The sequence below is a fragment of the Acomys minous genome (genome assembly GCF_964271855.1).
Source record: "Acomys minous genome assembly, chromosome: 4".
NCBI classification, from domain to species: Eukaryota; Metazoa; Chordata; class Mammalia; order Rodentia; family Muridae; genus Acomys; species Acomys minous.
In genome coordinates, this window is record NC_140486.1 from 87,374,746 (window position 1) to 87,386,099 (window position 11,354).

At 39.7% G+C, this 11,354-nt stretch overlaps 1 protein-coding gene across 4 annotated transcripts in view; it reads left to right on the forward strand.

Annotated features, from left to right (window-relative positions):
• The window catches only part of NBEAL1 (neurobeachin like 1), a 148,732-nt gene that overhangs the window by 6,168 nt on the left and 131,210 nt on the right, over positions 1 to 11,354 (forward strand). For 3 of the 4 annotated variants that reach the window (XM_084778643.1, XM_084778645.1, XM_084778644.1), the window contains exons 3-4: positions 7,968 to 8,059; positions 8,975 to 9,136. In XM_084778643.1, the coding sequence (XP_084634769.1) occupies positions 7,968 to 8,059; positions 8,975 to 9,136 (254 nt within the window). The remainder of the gene's footprint in view (positions 1 to 7,967; positions 8,060 to 8,974; positions 9,137 to 11,354) is intronic. The other variant, XM_084778646.1, reaches the window with a different exon arrangement.

Here is an 11,354-nt window from a genome sequence, read left to right on the forward strand (position 1 = left end):
GATTTTTTTGAGGACACAAAACATTGTATACATACCTGATTAAAGAAGAAATCTCTGTGATCATGAAGGTCAGTTTCAGGGCAGTGAAGTTTAAGACATTATTCCTATTTGCCACAGTGGGAAACTGACTTCAGAGCATGTATCTCAGTGTGTCAGTAGTAGACTGCTCTTGTAACGTTTGGATACTGTCACTGCTTGGTTAGAAAGGTTACTGCATGGACCCTTGGTTTATTCTGCCTTGTAGAGGAGTGCAGTGGGGAGTGTCTTGTACTTCTTCATCCGAATTCAGTTGTAAGACTAAATACTAGAGATTAAACGTCTTCTGAGTAGAAGCTTGTATCTTAGCAAGTGGATCATCACGTTAAATTGAACATTTGGTAAAACACTTGGTAATTGTTTTCTTTTTGATAACCTTTTTTAATTTTTTAAAAGATTTCTCTATTATTATATATACAGTATTCTGCCCCCATGAGTGCCTGCACACCAGAAGAGGGCATCGGGTGACATTATCGATGGTAGTGAGCCACCATGTGGTAGCTGCGAATTGAACTCAGGACCTCTGGAAGAGCAGCCAGTGCTTTTAACCTCTGAGCCATCTCTCCAGCCCAAGTTGTTTTTTTTTTTTTCCTTAAATTAACAAGTATCTATGGAGTGTGCTCTAATTTTTAAATGGATGTGCATATTGAATAATCAAGCCAGACTGATAAAGGTATCCCCTCATATAATTACTTTGAGGTAATTTTGTTACTAAATGTTTCAGGCCTAATTTTCTTACCTTGTCCTTCTAGGAATAGGGTTCACTTGCATTGTTAGAAATATGACTCTGCTGGGCGTGGTGGTGCATGCCTTTAATCCTAGCACTCGGGAGGCAGAGGCAAGAGGATCTCTGTGAGTTCGAGGCCAGCCTGGTCTACAAAATGAGTCTAGGACAGCCAAGGCTACATAGAGAAACCCTGTCTAGAAAAACCAAATTAAAAAAAAGAAAGAAAGAAATATGACTATCCATAACAGATTATTTGTTAACTTTATATAGTAGTTATTACATAGAAAGGATGATAAGAAGGAACAATATTCCTGTTCTCTGAAGATTATTATAGTACTGGATATGACCACTAATTCAAATTACATGTAGTCTGAACTTTCTTGCTTTCAAATAGTCATCCCCACCCAGGGTCAAGGATTTGATTGACAGTGCATTGCATTTCATATAGCTCTTAAAAGTTAAACATTAAATTCGAACAGCTCTAACCTAGTTTCTGATTTTAATTTATTAGTTAGCAACTACTTCTCTGGATATATTTAAAAGTAGGCAGTTAAAAGACAGCTGTTTAGTGTCTTCTGACATCATTTCTTTGCTTAATCTTAAGACAGGAGCAAAAATAGAGGCAAGTTTTATATAACTGTATACCAGCTTGGGTAATTATTAAGCATCCCTGGGAATTTATATGCTTGTGCCTTCTCTCCCTTTTCTTCTTCAACCGCTGCCCTTGGAAAAAATGCTGCTGCTGCTGTGGCGGCTGCTTCTTTCCCTCTTTCTCCTCTTCCTCCTCCCCTTTTATTTTTTAGTGTTGCTGATTGAACCTAGCAATTTGCACGTAGTAGGCAGGTTTGCTGCTGAGCTGTATCCTCAGCCCTGTTTTAATTTTTATTTTCTGAGGTAGTGTCTTACCAAGTGTGGCCTTGAACTCACTCTGTAGCCTGTGCAGGTCTTGAACTTTGACCTTTTCCTGCCTGAACCCAAGTAGCTGGGATTACAGACATATACCATCAGGCTTGACTAAGATATATTTCTAGCAGACGTTTATGCATGCCACAGCTAGTTACTAGGATATGTAGAGGAGAAATTGAGCATCTCAAATTCCTCAGTAAGATTTACGTATATTTTGTAGTCGGAGAGATACCTCAGTGGTTAAGAGTGGATGCTCTCCAGGAGACCCGGACTGGATTCCCAGCACCACATGATGGCTCTCAAATGTCTATTACTCCAGTCCCAGGACATTTAGTGACCTCTTGTGGCCTTCATGGACATCAGGCACACTGCGGTGCACAGACATACCCAGAGACAAAACACTTACACATAAAGTAAATGAAAAGTTTAAGTGCATTTTTGTTCTTGGTGGTATACATTATCACAAAGTGATAGAAAGGGGACATTTTGAAGTGTGCAGTATAGATAGAAAGGCAGAGTTCACTAGTAATTTTGTTTTTCAGACAGGATCTCAGTAACCCCAGGCTGGCCTAGAACTTTTAAAAAATTATATTTATTTAATTTTAAGTGTGAGTGTTTTTGGCTACATGTGTGTGCTTGGTGCTGTGACGGTCAGAAGAGGGAGGCCGTTGGAGTCTCTGGGACTGGAGTTGGGGCTGATTGTCCTGCGAACAGCAACAAGTGCTCCTGCCGGGCTAGGACTCTTGAGTATTGCAGCCTTACCCTCTCACGTGCGGATGCTGTGGGGGTGTTCCATCTTTCTCTGTTATTGTTGAGATTCAGGTTACATTGAGAAATTAAGTGGAGCTACTAGAAAAGGATCCAAAATGTAGATCTAATTCTGCTTTTCATCTTAAGTACCTCAAATCAGGTCATCTAGTTTCTTTATATTTCTATCTTCTCATCTGTTGGGAGAAATAAAGTAGCTTTTATTTCTCTCAAAGTTGTTAAGGAAAAAATGAATTTGTTTTATTTACATGTACATTAGAAGTAAGAAAATGCAATTATTAGTATTTTATATCATAATTTTCAATGGCCTATTTGCAGTCAAGGTCAGTTTTTCTCCTTTTGCTAGGAGTGAAGCTGAGCTAATCTTCAGAAGATTGGTATTCAGCTAGTCCTTAGCCATCTTGACTAATGATGTGGATTTTTATTTTCATCAACTTAGAGCCGAGTTTGTTTTGGACCTTGGTGATGCTCCATTTCCTGCTCTTGGCCTTTGTCCTTCTAAATTTGGAATATGACTGAAATAAATAGTTCTGCAGTGAGCTCAGAGTAAAGTTCCTTTTCAGAATAGAAGTTCTGCTTTATAATGAAAGGATTTAATCATGTTTCATATACATAAAAAGTCATGCATCTCTTTTATATGGACTTGAAAAATTGTACTGTTGACTCTTAATTAATGTTTGTTTTAGGACATTAGATGTGAAAGTAAGAAATGAATATTTTGTGTCAGTAAACCTGAAGGTTGTCTTTAGGAAGTGTACATGAGCTGTGTGCTTTGCTTTGTGCTCATTGTGCGCTGCTCTTAAAAAATAGTAATAAGATGGCATGAACATTTTTTTTTTATTATTGGGCTGGTCATGGTGGCATGTGCCTTTAATTTGTGCATTAAGGATGCAGAAGCAGGTAGATCTCTGAGTTTAAGGCCAGCCTGGTCTCAGGTTACCTTGGCTGTTTAGTGAGATCCTGTCCTAAAAAGTCACTTTTTTTGTTGTTGTTCATTTTTTTGAGACAGGGTTTCCCTTTGTAGCCTTGGCTGTCCTAGACTCACTTTGTAAACCAGGCTGGCTTTGAAAAAAAAAAATCACATTTTAAAAAGTTGTTTTGATGATCTAAATGTCCCTGGTAGTTGGTTGGTAGTGTAAGTATCACTTAGTCTATGTAGCATTATGGTTCGCTGGAGAAGAGCCTGAATAGTCCCACGTGGGCAAGCCATTAGCAAGCTAGTACAAGATCACTAGGGTTTTCAGGTACGCATTCTGAGTTTCCAGTCCTGGAGGGGCGTTCAGGTACTTCATATATAGACATGGAGTTCAAAAGCGAGGCCTGTGCTAAAAGGGAATACTTGAGAGTTATTTGGAAATTATAGGCATAAAAGGAAGTCCTAGAACTAAAAAACTTTTATTTAGGAGGAGAGAGAGGCCAGATGTTTCTACTCCTACACATACAAAATGCATGTTAAGGGACAGCTAAGAGTATTGGTTCCTTAGTAAGTAGAATGGTGTTTGAAAAGGGAATAGTCCAGAAGAATGCAACATAGCACCCGAGAAAAGCATGGCAAGGTTGGGTGTGTTAGTACATATATTTGCTTCTAGTACTCAGGAGGCTAAGATGAGAGTTCAGAGTTCTAGAACAAAATGAAAAAACTAGGGCTGAGGAGGTGGCTCAGTGGCTACCGTGCTTGTTTTGAAAGTCTAGGAGCTAGAGTTCTGATGCGGTCAGATACCAGGTGCAGTGGTGCACGTCTGTAATTCTAGTCAGCCTACAGTGAGAGAGGAGTTGGAGAAGCTCAGGGACTAGCAAGCCTGAGTGTGCTCAGTGGTGAACAAGAGACCGGGCCTCAGATGAGGTGCAAGGGAAGGGCCAACACCCAAGGTCATCCTCTGACCGTACATGGGTTCTAGCCATGTGTACATACATTCTTTCTCTCTCTCCCTCCCTCTCTCCCTCTCCCTCCATCTCTCCCTTTCTCCCTCTCCCTCTCTCTTTCCCTCTGTCTCAAAGAATACTTCCCCAAACATACATTGGATTTACTTTTCAGAGGTTATTAGTAGTGTCAGTAAAAGCAGTCAAAAAGTGTGGTAATGAAAGATGCTAAAAATAAAATTTATTTATTCATTCATATTAGGAATTGAATCCAAGCCCTCATGCATGCTAAGCAGGTGTAGTACTATTGAGCTATAAAACCCTTGTACTCCCAATTTTATTTTATTTTTATTATTAAATTTAGACTTGAATTTTTAAAAAAGATTTACTTACTTATTTTATTTATTTGAGTGCCCTGCCTGCAGTACATGTGCATACCTGAAGAGGGAATCAGATCACATTAGATGGTTGTGAGGCACCATGTAGGTGCTGGGAATTGAACTCAGGACCTCTGGAAGAACAGCCGGTGCTCTTAACCTCTGAGCTGTATCTCCGCAGCTCCTAGACTTGAGTTGGTTACCATGCTGCTTTTATCATGTAAAAAGGTTTTCTCTTGTTGTTTTATTAGTATCAAACTGGTCAAGAATATTGGTCTATAGACAACACTTTGCAATCTAGAACATTGGAGCAGTCTCAGATTTCCAAAAATCCATCTGTAATTCTATAGAATTACACATGTGTGTTTGTATGACATATGGTACTTACTACTCTATGAATTGAATAGTGGCACTCCCCTCATATGATCCCTTGATCATTTAGAAATAAATATGAATAACACAACTTCAAAGTTTCTTTTCTTTTTTTTTTTTTCTGAGAGAGGGTTTCTCTGTCATACTGACAGTCCTGGACTAACTTTGTAGACCAGGTTGGCCTCAAACTCGCAGAAATCCACCTGCCTCTGCCTCTTGAGTGCTGGGATTAAAGGTGTGCGCCACCACTGCCCTGTTAGAAATAAAGGTTTGATCAGTTATTGTATCTGCAAGTTGATTTGCCCTTGTTATGTTTTCCTTTACTGTGAAATTATGGGGCAAATTTACTATAATGGAACTGGGAGGGTGGCACACACCTTTAATCCAAGCAAAGGCAGATTTGATCTCCAAGTTCTAGGCCAGCCTGGTCTACAGAGAGTTACAGGTCAGTCAGAGCTACATAGATCCTATTTCAACAAGCCAGCCCCCCAAGAACCTCCCAAACCAAAAACTACAACAGAAAAGCTTTTACTGTAAAGTAATGAAGAATTGGGACCAAGAAATCCATTCTGTCACAGCTTTCTGGATCATAATTTTCATAGCCTTCCTATACGTAACATGTACTTTCTGTTAATCTCAGCTGAAAAACTTAGGTTCAGTCCTGCTGAGACTTGAGGTGCTGGAGTTGGTTAGCACTCCCCTTCTGAGGGGTAGGGGAGGGACGATAGGGGAAAGGGAGGGAGGGTGGGACTGGGAGGGAGGAGGGAACGGGCTACAGTTGGCTTGTAAAGTGAATGAATACATAAATGAATTTTAAAAGACTCGTTATCCACTCAGCCTTGAATCAGGATCTTGTGATGTCCATTGTCAACTGCAGTTGTACTTCTCTTAATGCTGAAGACTGGATTCAGAAGGCACCACCATCAGCGTGTGTCCCTCACAAAGCCCACAGCTAGAACTGAAATCAGAGTGCACAGTAAAGGTTTTAGGAAAGGGAAGAAAGGTGCATGTAAGAAAGTATGTGTGGTTTTTGTATATAGTTATAAAGTGTGGCTTATAGGTCAGTATAATTTATAATGGTAGTTTTTTTCTCTAGATCTTGTGGTGCTGTTTGCAATGTTGCATATTTGTCACTATTAGAATATATTATGCAATTACTGTGTAGTTTTGTATGAATACATTTAGATTGAGATATTAGGTTACTCTTTAGTTTTCTATTTTTTTATGTTGTTGTTGTTTTGTTTTCTGAGACAGGATTTTCTTTATGTAGCCTTGGCTGTTGTGGACTTGCTTTGTATGACAGGCTGGCCTCAAGCTCACAGAGATCCTCCTGTTTCTGCCTCCCACGTGTTGGGATTACAGGTGTGTGCCGGCTAATATTAGGCTACACGTAAATTTCAGAAAAATGATAATCGAGTTATAAACCTTGCTTATTGTTGGTATTTAGTAGTTGCCATCTTATTTTTGACTTATATTGCTATGTCAAGTTTTAAATTAAAATTTATTTTGTTTTTTAGAATTTTATTATTACTATTTTTTTAGACAGGGACCCACTTTGTAGACCTGTGGGATTTAACATTGAATTGGCCCTAGCACTCTTAGAATACTCACTACATTTGTGTTGTGTTAATAAATATACAGAGAGGGAGAGAAGACCATGCTATGATGTTTCAGTATACGGACTTAATCCTGAGACTAAGAGCTAATATTCTGCTCTCTTAGACAGTTTGGTAAGGCGCGCTCGGTGATTGCATTTTTATCATTCTAACTGAGGAGAAGTGATGCAGTTACTGCTGTTTCTGAGGGAGGGATCATTCTTTTTATGGCCTTTGATAGTAAGGTGGTGTTCTTCTATAGATTCTTCCAGGCTGCATGAGATAGGATTATTTTGTGAGTTAACTTTTTATAGCCTTGACATATCTTACTGAACTCATCCTATCCTTGTTTTTAATCAACTAAATCTCTACCTTGTCTCCAGTGTAGTGTAGCAGAACGGGTACCTGCTGGATTTAATGCTTCTGACTTTGGGCAGGTTGCGTACCCTTTTGTAGTCTGCAAGGTTAGGAAAACTAAACCTGTTCTGGATAGTTGTAAGGTACAAATAAGACAATAGGTTAAAAATGTGTACTATTCCAGGTACTTTAAACTTTAAACAACAGGTACTTTATACATTGTGCTTAACTTCTTAAATGAAACACAGTACCTTTCTTTTTTGTAATTGTTCGGTTTCCTAGGAGAACTCTATGCTTGCGAAACACTTGGTGTAGTACTGACCTTTGGAGTCTGAGTGAGGGCTTAGAATGTAGATCAGACCTACGGTGTTGGTGTAGAATTTGAACCAGATACTAGAGATTGTTAAATAAAAGATGAAGAGAAATGGCATTAATTTTTTATAGTGTTGTGCAACTGTTTTGTGTCTTAACTTTTACCAAGAAGTAATCCTCTGCTTTTTTTTTTTAAATACAGAATCTAATAAGGAGAACCCCCGTTTACTTGTATTTTTGGAGTTTATCTCTAATGAGAATGAATTAATAAATAGATAAATGACCAAATTTGAAACATAAAAAGCAAGTGATGTCTTAGAAAATTTCTAGAAACCTAGAAAATAGAATAGATGCTATTCTTTGCCTAAAATAGTTCTCTCTTCTGGTTTCTCTTGAAATTTGACTGCCATAAAGAAGTGGTGCTGCATATCTTTAATCCTAGCACTTAGTCCCAGCACTTGGGAGGCAGAGATAGGTGGCTCTCTGTGTTTGAGGCCAGCCTGGGCTACAGAGTGAGTTTCAGTATAGCTAGCACTACACAGAGAAACCCTGTCTTAAAAAACAACAACAAAAAGTATTGAGGAGACAAAAGGAGGACAAGTGCTGAGATGTTTTTCTGATAAATAAATTTATTATTATGATATTTTTTCATTTCAGAAAGATCCAGATTACCTGAGACTATGGTTGGATAATTTTGTTTTAAGCTATGAACAATTTTTAGATGTTGACTTTGAAAAGCTGCCTACAAGGTATGTAGAAACACTCTGGGTGAGGTTGTTAATTTGGCAAAAGGATTTGATTGAGGTATTACAAGAACAGCAGCTATGCTGACAGCCTTTATACTCCTGCATGACTGTTCTCATGACAGATGCTGCTCAGTGATCATAGCAGGGTTGCTGGGCAGTAACATAGCTGCCTCTCAGAAACCTCTGCTTTCCTTTGGTGAGCTACTACCCTCTCAGTGGTATGAAATTCACTTAGTTTCTGACACCAGCTATTCAGTGTAGCCCTAGAGCTGGCAAGTGGAAGACAGGGGCCTCCACAAGAATGCTTTTACTTCACACAGTCATCCACATTTTTTCCCCTAGAGCTGAGGACCAAACCCAGGGCAAGCCCTCTACTACTGAGCTAAATCCCCAACCCCCAAATTTTTTTATTGCATCTATTTATTTTCCTTCCTTCTTTCCCTCCCTCCCTCCTTCCTCCCCTCCTTCCTTCCTTCCTTCCCTCCCTCCCTCCTTCCCTCCCACCTTCCTCCTTCCCACCCTCCTTCCGTCCTTCCTTCCTTTCCTCCCTCCCTCCCTCCCTCCCACCTTCCTTCTTTCCTTCCCTCCTTCCCACCTTCCTTTCCTCCCTCCTTTCCCTTCCTTCTTCCCCTCCTTCCCTCCCTCCATCCTTCCCTCCCTCCCTTCCCTTCCTCCTTCCCCCCTCCTTCCGTCCTTCCTTCCTTTCCTCCCTCCCTCCCTCCCTCCCTCCCACCTTCCTTCTTTCCTTCCCTCCTTCCCACCTTCCTTCCCTCCCTCCCTTCCCTTCCTCCTTCCCCTCCTTCTGTCCTGCCTTCCTTCCCTCCCTCCCTTCCCTTATTCCTTCCTTCCTTCCTTCCGTTCGTCTGTCATCTAGTGTCCTAAGTTTGAACACTTTGTTTCCTTGCCTATATCTTACAGGGTAGATGATGTGCCTCCAGGAATCTCGCTGCTTCCTGATAATATTCTACAAGTTCTGAGGATCCAGCTGCTGCATTGTGTTCAGAAAACAGCCGATGGGTTAGAGGAGCAACAACAAGCCTTATCAATTTTGCTTGTCAAATTCTTCATTATTCTTTGCAGGTATCTGGTATAAAAAATTAAAATTTTAGCATAGTTATTACCAAAATAATAATAATACTCATTAGTGATATTTGTATGAGTCTTTAAGGAATGTGTATGTTTTTTTAGTTTGATTTGTTAGCACACTGGAAAGCTGCTTCCTTTATTTATTTATTTATTTATTTGGTTTTTTTGGTTTCTCTGTGTAGCCTTGGCTGTCCTGGACTTACTTTGTAGAACAGGCTGGCCTTGAACATACAGTGATTCTCCTGCCTCTCCCTCCTGAGTGCTGGGATTAAAGGCGTATGCCACCACACCCAACGGGAAGCTTCTTAATTATTATACTTAATTATAGAGACACTCTGCCAAGAATTTTAAATGTGTGCTGTCAAGATGGCATCAGTGCTGCTAAGCCTGATGACCTGAGTTCCATCTCCTGGCCTCAGGTGGTGGAAGGAGAGAATTGATCCCCTACAGTTTTCTCCTCTAGTCTCCCACCCACACTGTGTCACACAGAGCCAGTACAGTGTACATGCATACACAAAAATAAATTTTGACAAGTATAGTAAAATTGTTGTTTAAAAAAGAATAAATTTAAGTGTAATTGTAAAGACAGTGGCAGAAGTTTTTATTTTAGCAAGATATGGTTATACTAATATTTCTGTATGGTTCTTATCAGTCACTGTTTGTCCTTGTGTGCATACAAGCCTGCATATGTGTGCTAGACGTCAAGATGTCAACTTTTTTTTTTTTTTTTTTTTTTTAAAGATAGAGTCTCACTATGTAGTAGTCTGCCTGGACTAGAATTTACTAGGAAGACTAAGCTAGTCTTGAACTTAACAGAAATATACCTGCTTCTGATTTAAGAGTGCTGGGATTAAAGGTGGTGGTGGTGAGACCACCTCGCTTCACTGCCACCTCCCTATTTTGAGAGTCAGTCTCTCTCTCTCTCCCCTCCCCCCACTCACTCACTGTTTTAAATGGTTTTTTTGAGATGGAGTTTCTCTGTGTAGTCCTGGCTGTCCTAGAACTTGCTCTGTAGACCCGACTGGCCTTAACCTCAGAGATCCGCCTGCCTCTGCTTCCCGAGTGCTCGGATTAAAGACATGTGCCACCACAGCCTGACTTATGAGTTAATTAGTGGCCTTGATGAGTAGGTGATGCCGGCTGACATATATGAAAGCATGGGTTTGAGCTTCTTGGGGAAGAGTTGTAGAAATTGAGACATGCTTAAGTGTCTTTTTATTACTGAATATTATTTCACACAAAGGTACCACAATTTGTTTACTCTTTTACCTATATCATTTGGGGCTGTTATAAAACTGCTACAAATATTTATTCATGTCTAGGTTTTATATGGGTATTTTTCAGCCTATGTAGACAAATACCTAGGAACAGTAACTCTATATCACATGGTAGTAACATTTCCACAATCAGTGAATGAGGATTCCTGTTGTCCCCCATTTTTCCAGTATTTCATATGCAATTCCTTTTAATTTTATCTATTGAAATAAGTATGTAGTAATTCATTGTTGTTCCTTAATGTTACAAAATATTTAACATTTCTTTTTTGAGACTGTCACAACATTTTTGGTGAAGTCTTACCTAATTTTAAATTTGGATTGTGGAGCTGGGCAGTGTTGGTGCTTTCCTTTAATCCCAGGACTCGGGAGGCAGAGACAGGTGGATCTCGGAGTTTGAGGCCAGCCTGGTGTACATAGTGAGTCCCAGGATAGCCAAGGCTACACCGAAAAGCCCTGTCTCAGAAAAAAAATCAAATCAAAACAAAACAATTGGATTGTGTTCTTATGTTTACAGATCGTTGAATATTTTGATAATATTTTCCTTTGGTAATTGACATTTTTTTTTATTGTCTCCAAGTTATCTTTTTAATCTTTTAATGCTGTGTTTTGAGGCATAGAAGTTTTTAATGAATGCCCCTCCCCAATGGAATATGCTTTTAGTTTTCTATCTAAACAGCCACCAGTCAGCCTAAGAGCCCTTAGACTTTTCTCCTGTATTCTCTAACAATATAGTTGTATTTCAGGGCTGGAGAGATGGCTCAGTGGGTGTGCTTGCTCTTTCATAGGACCCACATTAATTTCCCAGGACCCATACCTAGGTTCACAATCATCTATAGCTTCAGTTCCCAGGGTTGTGATGCCTTCTTCTGTCCTATGAGGGTGCTGCATACACATGTGGTACCCAGAAGTACATGCAAGCAAAATGTTCATACACA